The sequence below is a fragment of the Alnus glutinosa genome, chromosome 4 (genome assembly GCF_958979055.1).
Source record: "Alnus glutinosa chromosome 4, dhAlnGlut1.1, whole genome shotgun sequence".
In the NCBI taxonomy this organism is placed as follows: Eukaryota; Viridiplantae; Streptophyta; class Magnoliopsida; order Fagales; family Betulaceae; genus Alnus; species Alnus glutinosa.
Window position 1 is genome coordinate 4282779 of NC_084889.1, and position 17958 is coordinate 4300736.

General features: G+C 35.2%; 2 protein-coding genes across 3 annotated transcripts; both read left to right on the forward strand.

The window, feature by feature from the left end:
- The first annotated feature begins 3079 nt into the window (after positions 1-3079).
- On the forward strand, positions 3080-3794 carry LOC133866546 (probable calcium-binding protein CML44). The gene has a single exon (XM_062303105.1). It carries the CDS (start codon positions 3195-3197, stop codon positions 3696-3698), a length of 504 nt encoding a protein of 167 aa, XP_062159089.1. The 5' UTR covers positions 3080-3194; the 3' UTR covers positions 3699-3794.
- Positions 3795-11850: 8056 nt separating this feature from the next.
- Positions 11851-17937, forward strand: LOC133866573 (probable methyltransferase PMT10). 2 transcript variants are annotated; one of them, XM_062303132.1, is made up of 10 exons: positions 11851-12737; positions 13637-13771; positions 13851-14121; positions 14409-14519; positions 14765-14924; positions 15660-15917; positions 16050-16172; positions 16718-16795; positions 16899-17095; positions 17614-17937. In XM_062303132.1, exons 1-10 carry the CDS (start codon positions 12057-12059, stop codon positions 17679-17681), a joined length of 2082 nt encoding a protein of 693 aa, XP_062159116.1. In that variant the 5' UTR covers positions 11851-12056; the 3' UTR covers positions 17682-17937. The 2 variants fall into 2 exon arrangements, with proteins under 2 accessions (XP_062159116.1, XP_062159117.1); XM_062303133.1 differs by having other exon boundaries at positions 17617-17937.
- The last annotated feature ends 21 nt before the right edge of the window (positions 17938-17958 follow it).

The window sequence follows — 17958 nt, forward strand, 5'->3', positions numbered from 1 at the left end:
CTACAGGGGTATCTATTGTAAAAAAAAAATTATGATTCTTAATTTTAAGGAAAAAAAATCAGCCACCTCCATTTGGCTTGGAGGTGGGTCAGCCACCCCCATTAGGCCTAGGGGTGGCCGATCGGCCAGTCTAGGGGTGGCCAAACCACCCCCGTGGCCGGTCACCCCCATAATTTTTTTTTTCTTAAAATTAAGAACCATAATTAATACTATAAAACATAAAATAAATGAATTTATACAAGTTTATTGAATTCGGCTCCTAAGCCCGATTAGTTTAATAAACAAACCAAACTCAAGTCAAATTTATTAAAGTCGAGGTGGACCACTTTATGAACCAGTCGGTTCATTTATAACCCTTGTACCAATTGATGGTCGAAAATCAAATTGCACTTCTCTGACTACCGATGCATGTGTTACAGTTTGATTGGTTAACTAGACAAGATTTTTGGATCTCAAATCACTCATATTTGGACCCATCATACTAGTGGCATGTTTGGCTCATATAGGAGGTTTTATGGAATTTGGTTCTACCAGTATGTGGCCCACAATAATTATTACACATGCTCTGTGGTCGATCAGCTCCAAAAATGTCAGTCTTGTCACTAGTTGCCCCCATTTGGCCATCAATTCCCACAATTAATTCAACGTCCTCCTATGGCGCTCGATCATGACCCATAGACTCACAAATCACCTTTCATTTTTATTCAACAATAATGCCTAACCGGCATTGATTACTCCCTCCTCCGAACACCCATTATATATGGGCACAAGCCCTCAAAAATTATGATTGGACAACATCCAAAACATTAAGACTAGCAACAAACAAAGTTGATCAACCTTCCTCAGTGGCTTGCTTAATTGTAGTTTTTTTTTTTTTTTTTTTCCCAGCACTTTATGCTTACAAAAAAAAAAAAAAAAAATCCGTTGGGACACACTTAGACTTGGGTCCTTCAATTCCCTGCTTCCACATCTCCTCAGTCATCACCTTCCGGCCTAATTTTGGACTTTTTGCGTTGTAGATTGGAGTTCCTAACCCCTTGCCATCCACCGGCCAACAACACGTATAAAAATAAAAAAATAAAATAAAAAGGTTCAGTCTATTTTAAAAAGGCAAACTTATTATGCTTAGAAAAAAAATAGAAAAATTACCTAGTTATTATTCTAAATTATATCCATATGACAAATCATTATTTCACTTTATCCCAAAAACTTTGATTGATGATATGAATTTCTTTTAAAATAGTCATGCTAAAAAAATCATTTTTAGGATTTCTAGTTAGTTTACTCCCTTTGATCGTAAAAGTCATCAACAAAACCTTCCTCAAAATTAAAGCCTCAACCCCTCCATCTGCTTGTATTTTATCAATAGTTGGGTTTCTAAATAGGGAACCTAGTGTGAGCTAGAGTGTAAAATAAAAAGAGAGCTAGAAATAAATTGTGATTGAGGGAAATTTTGTTATCATGCTTTTAATTAATGATAAAAGCTGTCTATTAGAATGTTGCAAATGATTATATTCTCTATATTGTTGATTCAGATATGAAATTTTTAAGAGAAATAATATAAATGCATTTCCAACCCATCTCATTTTTTAAATTTACTATTGAATTTATGAGACTCGGCTACTTGGTTGTATATATGTGTATCACTTCTTATTTTTTAAACTATATTAGCATTTGGGTAATAAATAACTAAAGTGTTCGGAAAGTTTTTCTTTATAATTAAAAAAAAGTAGAAATTCTTTGTTAAGTAATAACATATAATTAAGTACCCTTCATTAACGACATATAGTTAAAGTGAAAATATTAAGATAAAGAATAAAAATAAAAAATAAAAATAAAAAAAGAGCTGTGATTTAGGGAAAATTAAATTATGATTATATATATTAATATATATGAGCTCACTCCTCCTTTGCTTTTTTTATCTCCATAATTATGATTATTTTCATACAATAACACTGCAATATTAAAATCAATTTTATTTTTATATATTATTTTGTTATAGTTACTTGCCAATTTCTCAAAAGTTATTACATTAATGGCCCCTATAATTTAGACTTTCTTTAAATAAATTCCTGTAGATCATAATTTATCTGGAAAGTCATTGCGCATGCACTAATTAGCGCGTTGTTATTAAATAAATCATTTTGTGCACGCGTTCCATTAGATAATTTCATAGAGTTTTAGTGCCATTCTTGCATATATTTCCTCTGCTTCCCCCTCCCACCGTTTTTTTAATTATATTTTTTAGTAATATTGTTAAGAAATTAACAAATTAAAATCTATTTGAAATATATTCAGACAAATCACCTAGTTATTGTAAAAATTAGAATGTTAAAAAAAAAAAAAAAAACCGATTTGATAATGACGTTCGTCCTAAAACGACTTGGGATAATAACTTCATGAATATTTTCCCATATGGAAAACTATATATAAGTAATATCCAACATTGATCAATAAAGTATGTATTTAATTCTCTGGAATATAAACATGCATGCAGTATATATAGTCTTAACATTGATTTGATTAATATATATAAAGCTAGGTCTCCGGTCTCCCTCACGCCTCTTCTTGGGAGGTTAACTACTACAACTACAAGCAAATTCTTGATGCACTATATATAAAATCTTCATATATAGCCTAAAAGACTTGGCACGGCCGGTCTGGTACGCATGCAAATTGTCTGATTGTGCCGACTCCAGACAATGATTTGCCCACAAGAATCCGATTGAGAGAGACGAAAGAGAAAATAAGTACTGGACATGCAATATAAATGGGATCGAGTGGAAGATATCATCAGATCAACACAAGAAAATTCCCTTCTACAAAATTAACATATACGGAAAAACGCGTTTTCGACTAGACTAGAAAGTTCTATTTCTAAAGTTGACCGGAAACACGCGAATATGATCAATAATGCATGTTTCTTTCAAAACAGTTTCCACGAAAGTGCATGTCTCGTAACTTCCTTGACCATCCATGACGGCAATATATATTAATTACTTTAATTTTTTTTCCGTACTTTATTGTTGTTTAAGCCGTACCCTCAAAGGACGTATAGTAATATATGTTTTAAGTTCGCCTATAAATATATGCCTTGACATATAGATAAATTCATCACCATTCGCAACTAAAACAATCAAGGAGGCTAGCTACACTCTACAGCGCGCATATTTCTCATTCATATATATATATATATGTATGCTCTGTATGGTAACTTTGAAATCATGTCTCTCCTCAACCCCAACGATTTGCACCAGATTTTTGAGAATCTTGACAAGAATGGAGATGGCCTCGTTAGCCTGGAGGAGCTCAACTGGCTTCTTGAGAAAACAAGCGTTAAATTCAGCTTAGGCGAGCTCGAATCACTAACGGGAAAAACAAGGCTCGACTTTAATGACTTCTCGTTATTCTACGATTCCATATCGAAGCAAAACAAAAGCAGCAACGAAGATGTGGAAGACCAGGGGGACGAGAATCATGAAGAAAGCGACCTTTTAAATGCTTTCAAAGTGTTCGATTTGAATGGCGATGGCTTCATTTCCTGCGAAGAGCTTCAGAATGTTCTGTCAAGACTGGAGCTGTGGGATGCCAGCAGCGGCCGGGATTGTAGAACCATGATTCGTGTCTATGACACTAACTTGGACGGGCAACTTGATTTCGAGGAATTCAAGAACATGATGTTTCTTACTATTTCTTGATTTATTTCTCGGAATCACTCATGCATTGAACTCTTTTTCTTTCTTTCTTTCTTTTTTTTTTTTTCTTTTTCCTTGAAAACTCATATTTCTTTCTTTTTTCTCTTTCCTCGAAAACTCATATTTTGTTACTATTACATAAATTACGAGCCAGAGTACATAGGATTAGGATCTTCTACAATTATTTGTTCGAATTTAAGGGAATTCGATCAATAAGTAATTGCGAGAGATCACTTATAGAATTTACCCGACTAAATAAAAATTGGGTTGCCCAACCACTTAACCGGTCAGGTAAATTTTATAAATAGTCTTTTACAATCACTTTTCTGAATTTTTTTAAATTTGAACAAATAATTATAAAGAATAATGATCCAACTGCGTACTACTATCTCTCTATTGTACAAATGCCACTAGTCTTAGTGCATGAAGTCTCTCTGGCAGACAAATCCGACTTGTCGTAATGGGTGATCAAGAGTCAATGATGCAAAAAATTGGAGGAATCTTCTTGTGTTCAACTTGGATTTCCGACTAGCTAATTAATATCCCCAGTTTTTATATATTCAATTTTGTTTAATTCTGAAATATATTGGGCTGAATATATATAGCACGTTCGATAATCTTGACTGTTTGAGAAATGATTTTGCATATTGATTTTTTGTTATAAAAAACTAAGAAAGAGCTATATAATTCCCCCCTTTCTTGGAGCAATACATCATGAGGTCTTTAGACGCCGTTCTGTTTAGTAAGGCAGCAGGTTTTTTCAAGGTAATTTTGGAAGGAAATGCAAAACAAGTAGTACTTGATGATGTAAATTCTGTAACCCCAAATCTAAATGCTGCTGGCCATTTGTTGAAGGGATAAAAGCAGAGCTACAAGGTCTAAGATATGCTTCCGTGGTCCATGTGGATAGAGAGACTAAAAATGTTGCTTATTGTTTAGCTAAGAGGCGTCTAGTAATCACTACTATGGCCTTCAGGTTATGCTGTTCTTCGCCAATGGGCGCTTGTAATTTATGTATTTGGTGCTTTGCTATCTGTATTTGATTTACAATTTGTATTCCCCTTTTGGAGTGATTTCTCAATAATGAAAACGGCACTGTGTTTCAAAAAAAAAAAAAAGAGGCGTCTACTAATTAATGAGATAGATTATGTATGGCTTGAAGAGATACCTAGTTTCATTTTGCATGTTGTACTTACGGAAAGTTCATCTCCCTAGATCCTTTTCTGGGATCAGTATCATTTTCAATGAAGAGATTCTACTTTGTTCAAAAAAATAAAAAAACTAAATCAATAGGTCTATCTTTGATTAAAAAACTATATAGCCACGTGTAATAATGACACATGGTCATTTATGGATACGTGTCAATATTACACGTGTCCATGCAGCCACGTGTAGTAACTACTTGTGTCCGATTGGACACGTGTGTCCGACTAGACACGTGTATTAATACACGTGGCCGTATGGCCGCGTGGATTTAATACACGTGGCTATATGTACACGTGTAATCACTCCACGCGGCCACTTGTTTTGCTTTTACAAATAGCCACGTTGTCATCAAGACACGTGGCTATTTTGACGCGTGTCTACAGTAACCGGTACTGTAGACACGCGGTGAACTGCGGTATTTTTTATAGTGACTCAGCACCTTATTTGTCAGACAATAATAGCCAAATCACATACAAATCACTACAAAATTCATCATTTCCAAGAGACAATATCAATTAATTCCTAATAAGTTTTTGTTAAAAAAAATAAAAATAAAGGCTAATTAAGTGAAATAGTTGTAAGATAAAATTTAATTTAAATTTTTAGCATCACTCTTATGAAAAATATCTTTAAAGCAAGAGTATTGCTAGAAAATATATTTTTATCCCACAATTATTCCATGTTGATTATGCGACAATTTCAACAAACCCTTAGACCAGTTACTGTTAAAAATAATAATAATAATAATAATCAAAAAGTTAGTTGGGACTAAAATATTAACATTGTAAGATAAAATTGTGATTTTTAGCGTCCTCTTAAAAGCAATGGCCAATATCTATTGATAAAGAACCAATTTCTACTGAATATTTAAAAAAAAAAAAAAAAAAAAAAAAAATTATTGATAAAGAAATCCATATGTAATATCATGACTACCGTATGTATGCTATCCGAACAATTTTTTTTTTTAAGAAATGCTACACACTCCAATCCCCAATGTGACATTAAAAATTACTATATGATTTAAATTTAATAATAATTCATCTAAAATTAATCTAATGGCGATTTATATACACTGCCATGTTAGGGAGTGTACACCTAAAGTGTGAGTGAGAGAGTGCGCGTGAAGCAATTTTTTTTTTTCCTTACATCTCACTGCCATCCAAGGGCAGACCTATAGGGGCCCCCGCCCCAAAATTTTCTCAAAAAAAAAAATTAAAATTAAAATTTTACTTCATAATTTTTTAATTTTTTTAACTTTGCCACTTCAAAACTTTTATTCTTATTTTTATTTTTGTTACTGATCGATCTTTCGAGAAGTCGTTAATTATTATGTAAATATTTTGGCTTCAAATAGACCCCCGGCCCCTAGAAAGGCAATTTGAAAATATTGATAATGCATGCTTCCAGGAAACCTCTCAAGATTTATTCACCAATTTACGAAGTCTTCACAAAGTCTGATTGTACGTCCTCTAATTAATTTTCCGCCCCTCATATTTGATTATCTGTAAGTGGACAGAAAAAGTCAGCTGGGTGGCAACGACGGTTCATTTCATGTACGTGTTTGATTTATATACAATGAAATGCCAATCTCTATCATCTCGTCCCATGGTCCAAAATCATGATAATTGTGTTTTAAGTCTTTGCCTTGGCCCTTGTGGATCTACTTGATCAAACAAATCCAAAATATATACAATATAATAATGTTTTGGCGGCTGCAGTTCAATATATATATAACGTGTCATTATATTCAAATCATGTTCTTGAATAATTCGTTCCACGCATGCCCTTTTTTTTTAAGAAAATTAATTAAAATCGGTTGACTTTATTAATTTTTAATTAAATCCTACAATATTTTAACTTCTTTTATTATATAGCAGTTATATATTGATGTAGATTTGTAAATCATCGTAAATTATTGAGCAATAAGTATTTCTGATTCCATATATATCCCTTTAAAATGTAACAAAGTCTCATCAAACCCAGCTCCTGGCTCCTGGTCTAAAGGCCAAAATTCCCAACAACCATTCACGTGCAAAGCATGCATTGGTTTGAAAATCCTATAAATTAAATTTCCCCACATTGTCAGCTTCATCGATCCCCGATTAAAGGCCCTACTTCTTCCCCTCATCGCACACAATAGGCTGGTCAGAAAAGTATAGCTTTAGAAAAAGTAAATTTTTCACTTTCCCATTTTATCCCTAGTAAGAAAAAAATGAAAAGCTATGAAGTGAGGAAATATACATCTTGACAGGGGTAAAAAATGGAAAGAGAGAAAAAAGTTCATTCTAGAGCACGTAATGTATATGCACATTTCTAACAATGAATTTTTTACTTTTCCGTTTTACCCCTAATAAGAAAAAAATGAAAAGCGTTAAAAGTGAGAAAATATACGTATTTCCGGTGGTAAAAAAAATGGGAAAAAAAAATTCAGCTCTCAGAAAAAATAGATTTTTTACTTTCCCATTTTACCCCTGACAAGAAAAAAATGAAAAACATTGAAGTGAGGAAATACGCATCTTGACAGGGGGTAAAAAATGAAGAAAAAAAAAATGAAGAGGAGGAGAGTAGTTCATTCTGAGGCGCATCATGTTGTCACGTATACGCACATTTTTAACAATGGATTTTTCACTTTAATTTCCTGTTTTACCCCTAGCAAGAAAAAAATGAAAAGCATTGAAGTGAGAAAATATGCGTCTTGCTAGGGGTAAAAAAAAAAAAAAAATTAAAAAAAAAAAAAAGAATTTTACATTTCTAACCTGTACAATACACAGGAAATGTGAGAAGTAGGTGGGGAGATTTCTAAACAAGGCCAAAGTTGAAGTTAATTCACAGCTAGCTCGATCAGTTGCCAAACAGAAACTAAGACATAAATGGACCAATCCCAGAATGCGAGTTTCCAAGCTGGCCAGACCAAGGGCCAAGCTCACGAGGTGAGTTATATATATGTACTACATGTAACATGTTCCATGCATGAATATCTGTTAACATGCATGCGCGCATGGATGATGGAACAACATATATGACGTACGTTGATGCATGTTTTGAATTCCAGTAAATTAAAAGGCATGCGGTATGATGGAGATCGAAGGCAACCAATGCTGCCCAAAGTGCCAAGGAATCATGCCAATTATATTAACATAATTAAACTCATTTTGTTGCTAATTGCTTACATATGGAGTTTTGTTGCAGAGTGGTGAGCAGATGAAGTCCAAGGTCCAAGGAGTAAGGGGCTGCTAATGCTGTTAAGAGCACTGTTTTTTTTTTTTTTTTTTTTTTTTTTTTTGAAACAAAGTAGCATGTGCTACCCAATATATTGCTGAAAATGCTCAAAGGCTTACATCATGAGCATGAGGTACAGGACCCCTACAACTCTAAGTCAGAAGGATCTGACTTAAAAAACAGCTGCCTTAGCGAAAACTCAAACCTTACAAGAATTACATTGGGGCCTCTCTTTACAATAACGCACACTCTCAAAATAAAAGAGGGTCTATCTAGCATTTAGCCACTAAAATTTCAGTAAAATTTAAGCAATACAAAGACAGTCTGTACTGGAGAAACAAAAGAATGCACAACACAACAGCAGAAACACCCAAAGCAGGACGCCGGCAGTGGAGAAATGGCCAACACTCCGCCGGAGCGGCGGCGGGTGTAAAGAAATGAAACAAAAATTTTATCGTTAATCGAATCACTGTTCGAGACCCAAGATTCTCCTGGCGTCAATCCCCAAATAAAATTTGTGCTTTTGACTTTTAATTTATGAATTTTTGTTTTTCTTAATTGTACTTTGCACTCGATCGATCTCTTTAATTAACATATAATTAATTCTTGCTTTTATTGATGTGATTATTAATTTTTCATTTCAACCAAGCTAGCTAGGGAGCTCTTTTACAGATTTTTTACCTATGCATTCGAAGAAGATAGATCTCATGCACAATAATGTTTCTTAAATATCGATCTGTATTAACCAATATTCCGATAGGCCTGTCCATTGTAATATTTGAACATAATTAAACATGTTAAAATTGCAATCCACAACAATAATTGAAAAAGTTATAAATTGTTAGGCTAGCTGCTTCTTAAGTGCAATTAATTGCATTAATGCTTCAAAATTTTCTATTATTTTGGATCAAAATCATAAGGGGTTCAATTAAATAGAAAACTCAAATTTGAGTTCTGATCACCATATTTTCTGATCCTTCTACCATTCCTTGATCATTTTAATCTTTAGAAGATTTTGAACACGTACTCTATATATGCATAGTTTAGCTTTGTCGTACGTAATAACATTTATACAGACAAATTGTGTTTTAACGATGATAACTATGATGAAATCTAAACATTATCTTTAGAAATAACTGTATATATAAAAAATAAAAAAAAATAAAAAGAAAAAGAAGAAGAAGAAGAAGAAGAGGGTAGTAGTTAAAGATGTACGTTTAAGTATATTTACAATTTAATCACATTTCCAATACATACATCTAAATAGGGTTAGATATGGACAAATTTCCCCCATCTCAAACGTGGCCCATTAGTATTTCTAATTTTCAAGCTTTTCTATAATAGAACCTATAGTAGTTTAGTAGCCAACTTACTGTTTTTTTATAGCTAAAGACAAGTTTTATATATCATATGGCATGAATTGCCAATAAATTTCTTTGGAAGCTAGCAACAAAAAGTTGGAAAAAAAAATATTGTCTAGAAAGTACAACATTAATTACCTTATATTTCAAGGATATTTTGGGATGGATCGACCTAGAAATTGCAAAATTAATGGATAAATTAATAAAATGAAAAAGAGAACAAGGAAAGAAGGGCAGAGACGTAGAGTGGAGAAGAAATTAGAGGAATTATGGGCTCCCATTCGTTTTTTACTTCCTTTAATTAATTGCTTAATTAGCAGAAAGGGGTGGAAAAGGGCAGGAGAGTGTGAAATGGGTTGCTGTTTAGTGTCGAGTTGGTTGCTGGTGGGAGGGAAATGTGATAGGCGTTGACACGCTCTAATTTCCTTAACGCAATTTCAACTAATGTGGAGGCCCATTCTTATAATGTTTACTCTTCGTTCACAATTGGGCTGGGCCTAACTCATCATCTCAAAAGTTTTTATTAATTCTCATCTAAGACGAGAGATTACAAGAATTTCTACAACCTACTTGTTGGTAGAAAATTTATGAGAAATTATATAAATTTATTTCCTATTATTTTCTTTTTTCTTATCAACCGATTCTTTATTTTTATTTTTCTTTCGGTTTCTTCTTTTAAATTTTTTCACTCCTTGAAACAATATATATATATATATATATATATATTTTTTCTTTTTTCTTTTTTCCCTTTCATTGTTTCTTTCTTCTCACGCCTTTCATCACCACACAAACCTTCTTCTTCCTTTTTTTTTTTTAAACAAAAGAAATGCATGCAAAGCCTGTTGAACGGAAATAGGATCATCTACAGTTGAGTTTCAACGGGAGAGGAGCCAGTTGATTTTAAGTAAGGATATTTTAATAATTTCACATAATGTGAAATCATCAAAATACACTTACATATAACTAACTGGCTCCTCTCCAATTGAACTCAACTAGTTGAAAGAGGTGGTATCATTGTGAAAGAGGGTTTGTGTATGTGAAATTGAGATTCATGCTCTTGACCGATTTTTTTTTTTTTTTTTTTTTTTTTTTTTAACAAACTGAGAGAGACAAAAAGGAGCCCAAAATAGTTATGTGCTGACTTTTTTTTTTGGCCGACTTTTGTATGTTACAGTGAAATCCAACCGTCCTTTGTGGTTTACGACGAGATTCGACTGTCCCTTAGTATTTGTGGCAAGATTCGGTCGTCTCTTGGTGTTTCGCAGCAAAATTCGACTACCCCTTAATATTTTGCAAAGATATCTGACCGCACGCCTGATGTTTTGTGGCGAAATTCAATTGCCCCTAATGGTTGATGGCAAATTCAATCGTCCGCGAAAAATAAAAAATAAAACTCAAATTCAAGATTCTACAAATTGTCACATTGAGTTTGAGGGAATGTTAGAGTATATTAGGAGTTTAAGAACGCTATAGTTGAAGACTGCTACAATTGAAAACTATTACTGTTGAAGATTAAAAATCTTGACCTAACTACAGTTGAAATCTATCACCTAATTAAAGTTGAAGACTATTACCTAATTGTAATTAAAGTCTATTTGTATTATCTTATTCTCCTACAAATAGGAACATATTATATCGTAAACATTATTATAAGAAATAATAGCAAAATGTAGCCCTTTGAGTTTTATCATGTGGTTGTGGACGTCGGTCGTAGACCAAACTATTTAATTTTGTGTCTATTTTTATGTTCCGCATTATATTATCATTCACTTACAAATTCAATAATGATTTTAAAATTTGCTTATATGAAAATGAATAAGAGATGATTATGAAATAGACGTATATCCTTAATATATTTATTAGATCATGATTCTTTCAAATTATTTGTCAGAATACGGGAGAATTTGAACATATAATTATGAGAGATCACTTATGAAACTTGATTGAATAAATAGTTAAAAAAAAATCCAAACAAATAATTTGAAAATAGCGTGGGCAGAAAGATGTTTTAAATAAATGAGTTTAGCCCAGGTCAAATTAGAAAAGAATATATATATATATATATATATATATGTATATGTTCTCGAATGTAGTGCGGAGATCCATGAACGTCCCATAAGTGGTCGTAAACATCTGATCAAATTCTTTTATAATATTAGAAAGAATTCGGTACGGCCAATTCTAGTGTAAATCCCGTAACAGGTGTCAGGAGGGAGGAGATGGGGTCAGTCTCCGGCCCCATTTGGTAGGTAACCCCTATATTTGGCATTCTCCCAAACGATACCTTACCGACACCTAAAGGTTATGTGGGGTAGGGGTTCCCACGAGAGGGGTCATCTTCACTAATTCTAGACCAAAAACGTCACAACCAATCTCATCGGAATATTTTATCCTTTCCATAAATTCCCGCTCTCTCACTTCTTTCTCTCTCACTCTCGCACCGTACCGTATACGCTCTTCCTCAATTCGTTTCGCTACACGTCCCAACACCGTCTCTTGCATTTACTTCTGGTTTCGATTTCACTTTCTCACACAGCTTTCCCGAGAAACAAACGGCGGTCCAAAAGAAGCCATCATGAAGGCCGTAACGGCCACCACCTTCAACGATGTGGTCAGAACTCCGACTTTCGTGAGAATCACGGCATTTGCGCTCCTCTCCCTCTCCCTCTTCTTCCTCTTCAACCGCTTCACTGCCACCAGCCCTTCCCTCGTCTTCTCCTCGCTCCCACCGCTTCTCTCCAAAACGGTGTCGTCTCCGCCTCCTCCGCTGCCGCTCACCGCAACGAGGTCCTCATCGTCGGCCCCTCCGTCACCGCCTCCTCCAGTGACGTCTTCTCCGCCACCGCCTCCTCCAGTAACGTCTTCTCCGCCTCCGAATCCGCCGCCGCCAAGGGTGGACATGATGATTAGGATGGGGATAGTGGACGAGACGGGCGCGATGTCGCTGGAGTTCGAGGTGGGGGAGATAGACGAGAGTTGGACGGAGGAGGAGAAGTTGGGCGGTGGGAGAGAGGAGGAGGAAAAGGAGGAGAGAGGTTCGAGGGTTAAGGTTGACAAGTACAAGGTGTGCGAGCAGGGCATGAGCAACTACATACCCTGTGTTTACAATGTGGAGGAGACTAGGCGCCTGAATTTGAGTGCGAGTGGGGAGAGGTACGAGCGGCATTGCCCGCGGGAAGGGAAGGGCTTGGACTGCGTGGTGCCCAGGCCGGAAGGGTATCAGGTGAAGATACCCTGGCCCAAGAGCCGAGATGAGGTAGTTTGATTAACTCATAAAAATGTGTGCTTTTGTTGGTTTTAGTGTTAGTAAATTTTGGGGCGCGTCTTCGAATGACTGGTTATGTGATTTTCGAAGATTTTTGTTTGTGATTGTGTAGTTAGGAAATGTATGAATGGTGGGTTATGAGTTTAAACCCGAGTTAGGTGGAATTCAGATAAAAGGATTGAGGGGTTTCTCTTAGATGATGTTCTCTATTTTTCTTTTTTCTTTTTTCGTTGAATTAGGTTTAAAGGTTTGAGATTTGAGGTTGGAAATCTTAGAGATGCTTTGAAATCTCAATATTTGTATTGGGGGCTTTTGGTGGCAATGAGAGCCAATTACTGCACTTTTTACAAGAACTGATTCTTTTAAATTGAAATGTTGAAAATTGAATAAGACAAGTAACACAAAGTAATTCATGTTGTTATTCAAGTACAATGTTGGACAAGGGAATAAGGAATTGCTGATAGAGTGTTGGCAAGGTGGCAAGAAGGGCATGTCCTAGATGCTGTTGACTTGTGAAAACAATCCATGCGGCTGATCCCAAGTAGTTTTGAATATGTAGTTTCTGTTTTTTGTACTTGATATGTGAGATTCTGAGATCTCTCTAAGATTTATATGCAGAATTCTACCAATGTGCTTATGTGCTCAGAACTTGGAATATTCTTCTTAGAAAAATCTTGAGGCATATTTTGATTTTACTTTTCAATTGTCAAATTGTGCATCAGCTGAAATCTGGTTAACTAGCTGCTTTCTAATCTATGACAGTTCATTCTATGTAAATATTTTCCCATGTTTTTCAGTCTGCAGCTCATCATTGTTTAGTCTGGTTCAAAATTTTGAGTTTTTTTTTTTTCTTCTTTTTTTTCTTGGCTAACTATGAGATGTAATTGCAGGTGTGGTTGAGTAATGTACCCCATACAGGTCTGGTTGAAGATAAAGGTAGCAAAAAATGGATATTGATAAAAAAAGATAAGTTTATTTTTCCAGGAGGTGGAAGGGCTAATAAACACTTGAATCAGATTTCTAAGGTTGGTCTCCTGTAATTCTCATTACGTATTAGTTGTTTCTGCATAAAATTGATTGCCATCTCTCTAATTGAATGGACAGATGGTTCCTGACATTGCTTTTGGCCAAAGGACCCGAGTAGCCTTGGATATTGGTTGTGGAGTAGCAGATTTTGGTGCCTTTTTGATGCAACGTAATGTAACTACTCTGTCAATATCACCCAAAGATGTTCATGAGAACCAGATTCAGTTTGCTTTAGAGCGTGGTGTGCCTGCCATGGTAGCAACATTTGCTACACATCGTCTGCTGTATCCAAGCCAGGCTTTTGACTTCATACATTGTTTAGGATGTGGAGTTAATTGGACCCCTGATGGTACTCCCTTTTCCCTCTTGTATAAATAGCATCAAAGCCTTTTTTTGCTTCCAATACTTGAGAAGTAGCTCTTTTCAGATTTCCAGCATCAAGATGCTCTAGTCTATATTGTCAACATTTTTCTGCCTATTATATCTGAAGTGATTCTCGTTTACAAGAAGTTTTCCATGATTTCTTTCCGAAACGAATCAAAGAAAACAAAACAAACATGATTGTAAATGTATTTGATACGTGTTTTCTAAAGCACTTTGATACTGATATTCCATTTTCTTTGGCTTGTGATGGAGATGGAATGCTGCTGCTTGAGGCCAACAGGATGCTAAGGGCTGGAGGATACTTTATATGGGCAGCAGAGCCTGTTTATAAACATGAAAAGAACCTACGAGAACAATGGGCAGGTAGCTCATAATGACACTGTTTTTTCTAAGTATCCTTTTTTAGCAATTATTGTTTATTAGCATGTTGTTGCAGTTTCGTAATCTTTGTTTGCAATTCCTTTGCCTGGCTTGATGTTGCATATCCAAGAGCTTTAATCTTTCTATTTTGTTAGCACCATTATCATCTTCTTTGGTATCCAAGAACACATGATTTTTGTACTTTCTTTGGATTGCAAATATTTCATCTTTGGCTTATTTATGTACAGAAATGGCGGACCTGACCACTCGCATTTGTTGGGAACTAGTAAAGAAGGAGGGATATATTGCTATATGGCGAAAACCTTTGAACAACAGCTGCTATCTTAATCGTGATAGTGGGGTGCAACCTCCTGTATGTGATTCTAATGATGATCCAGACAAGGTTTGGTAAGACCTGCTTCACTCCTTTGAGCTCACTTTGGTTGAGGGACATAGCATACAGTATGTGAATTTTCATATGTCAATCCAAATAAATTATAAGACAGTACAAATATGCTCTTCGGTGCATGAGCCAATCCAATTTTAGCCTGGCTTTAGTTTATTTGAGTTGTAGAGCATGAAATATTATTTATTCTGTTCGCCATCTTTTCAATGTTTATGCATTAATTTCAGTATAGGCAAAAAGCAAAGGAAAACCCATGCAGCAGGTGACTATACAGTATGGAAAACCTTAGAAGAGGGGAAAAAAAGAAAAGAAAAAAGGAATCCAGTATTAAAATTGGCCAGTAGCATTTAAAATAAATAAAGGATAATCAAAGTACCCAAGTCTACATTATTACTGTCCAGTATGTTTTATAGAAGGCAAGAATTTTGGCTGGAAACAAGGAACTTTTTGGTATTTCAGTGACACTGTTTGTGGAGGAGTAAAGGTATGGAAAGATGTTGAGTGCAGTATCTTGATTGAACCTTTGCATTTAAATTTCTAATGATAATTTTCTGGTTGTTAATGTGGTTGCTTTATTGAACATACAATGTGCCCTTCATCTTTGACATACCACCAGAGGTTAATAAGGCTGACCTAGATACTGAAGAGAAGATTAGGTCTAAATAAATAATAACAAATATAACAATTGTGATTCATCAAAAAAAAAAAAAAATATAACAATTGTGGTACTTCTGCAGGAATGTTGGTCTGAAGGCTTGCATCACTCAATTACCGGAGAATGGATATGGAGGCAATGTAACTATATGGCCTGTACGCCTCCATTATCCACCAGACAGGCTCCAGAGCATAGAGATGGATGCCTACAAATCTAGAAAGGAAATCTTCAAGGCAGAGTCAAAGTTTTGGAATGAGATAATAGATGGTTATGTTCGTGCTTTCCGCTGGAAAGGGTTTAAACTAAGAAATGTGATGGACATGAGAGCTGGATATGGAGGGTACATCATTTAAATAACTCTTGCTATCTTTGCCATATGAATACAGAGTAACTGGATTTTTTATGAAGCCCTCTCTTATTTTTATACCCTTTTATGTTTAAAGAGAATGAAACTTCATTTTAACTGTGGCAGGTTTGCAGCAGCATTGCATGATTTACAGATTGATTGCTGGGTTATGAATGTTGTTCCTGTTAGTGGGTACAATACCTTGCCTGTTATATATGATCGTGGACTTATAGGAGTTATGCATGACTGGTATGTGTTATGTACCTTCAACTATCTGTTTTGAAAATTGTTGCTTCTTTCATTCATTTGCTAGGCACTTTGATAGCTTTTTCAAATAGGCCTTTTTGATAATAAATGTTAATACAGGGGAAAGAGTACCAACCTCTGGTATCTTGGTCCTACCTAAATTGTGAAAATAGTACATTACTTTACGTGATAGCAAATAAACTCTCTGATAGCCATGCTAGAAGAGCACTTGTCAAGATAAATCTTGATAAGAAGCACTAGAAACTTGGAACTCTCTCAATTTGGTGGTGTTGGCGTAAGAGGAAGTGAGACATCAATAGGAACATTGAAGCACAATTGAAAACTTTAGAGGCTGATAATGTAGGTCTTAAAACTGGATCTTTTCACATTGAATTTTTCATTGTTTCTCTAATATGACTGGTTGGTCATAAAGGATACATCAGTGGACAGTTTTAGAAGGCTGTGATAAAAGATGAACTTTGCACATTGCTTATTTAAGCTACAAAAAATTTGGACTCAAGTTGTGATGCTCGAAATTTTATTTCCAGGTGCGAGCCATTTGACACTTACCCTAGAACATATGACCTGTTGCATGCAAATAGTCTCTTCTCTCTTGAGAAAAAGAGGTATAAATTCTGTTCTTTCTCAATTTTTCGATTTATTTTATTTCATGCAAACTTCACAGAATTGAGGTATATACATATTTTCAACTATTGTTATTTGTTTCAGGCGCAAATGTGATCTCAAAACCATCATGCTTGAAATGGATCGGATGCTAAGACCAGATGGGCGTGTTTATATACAGGACACAGTATCTATTATCGATGAAGTAAAAGAAATTGCATCTGCCTTGGGATGGGTGGCTACACAACGTGAAACTAGCGAGGGGCCCCATTCAAGCTGGAGGATCTTATTATGTGATAAACGTATGTGACCCTCTTGATTGTGTGAAGACCGGTAGTAAGCAAAAGAGTTTTTTTGTGAATAAAAGATCGATGGGGGAGCTACAGTGCCAAAATAGGGTGGCAATGTAGCTCCAATCTAGTTTAGGGAATTTCTAAGAAAGCTGGAGGAAGGTTTTGGAAGGTTTTATCTAAATTTAAGAAAGCCAATCTAGTTTAGAAAAGCTGCTGTGAGTGTTCTTACCATCTTTTTTGCCCCTCATTCACACCGTGAAAGGAGTCTCCTTGAAGTCCCACCAAGAGCCAAAGCTGCGGCTAACCAATACCACATGTTTGCAGTGTGATCTCCGTCCATACATTAGACTGTCCATGAATAGCAGATTAACATGATTGGTTCTTTTGTTTACAAGATAGTATTTGAATAATTATGAATAGAGAAATAAAAAGAATAGTTTTGTTTTATGATGTGCTGATTACATATTACAAGAACTGGCTTTCTTGCATATGGATGATCTGAGTAACTTCTTTTTTTCTTTGGCCAGAAGAGAGGAAGAAGAAAAGAAAAAAGAAAAAGGAAAAAGCAAATAAACTAGGGGACGGTGGCATCTAAAGCCAGGTAGAAGCAGGGCTGGTTGGACAAGAAACTGTCCAATTAAGTGGGCGCCGTCTTCTGCAAGCTCTCTTGATAACCAGCCAGGCAGCCACCTTGTTGGTTGAACGCTATTAAATTTCATTTCACCTCTTTTTGATAGTCCCATTTTGTCTTGTACAAATGTGTCCACATCCCAACACTCTTACTTTGTTACATATGCGATTAAGAAATACTTGCATGTAACGGTTTCAGTAAAGACTTTTTGAATGCAAAAGCATTGAGGCACTGCAGAATT

Bases quoted from the DNA above. Each gene is read 5' to 3' on its own strand.
- LOC133866573 (XM_062303132.1), top strand. From the start codon at position 12,057: ATGAAGGCCGTAACGGCCACCACCTTCAACGATGTGGTCAGAACTCCG. The intron at 14,520-14,764 runs GTAGCTCATAAT...ATTTATGTACAG, and splicing joins CCTACGAGAACAATGGGCAG to AAATGGCGGACCTGACCACT. The intron at 17,096-17,613 runs GTATGTGACCCT...TTCTTTGGCCAG, and splicing joins GATCTTATTATGTGATAAAC to AAGAGAGGAAGAAGAAAAGA.
- LOC133866546 (XM_062303105.1), top strand. From the start codon at position 3,195: ATGTATGCTCTGTATGGTAACTTTGAAATCATGTCTCTCCTCAACCCC.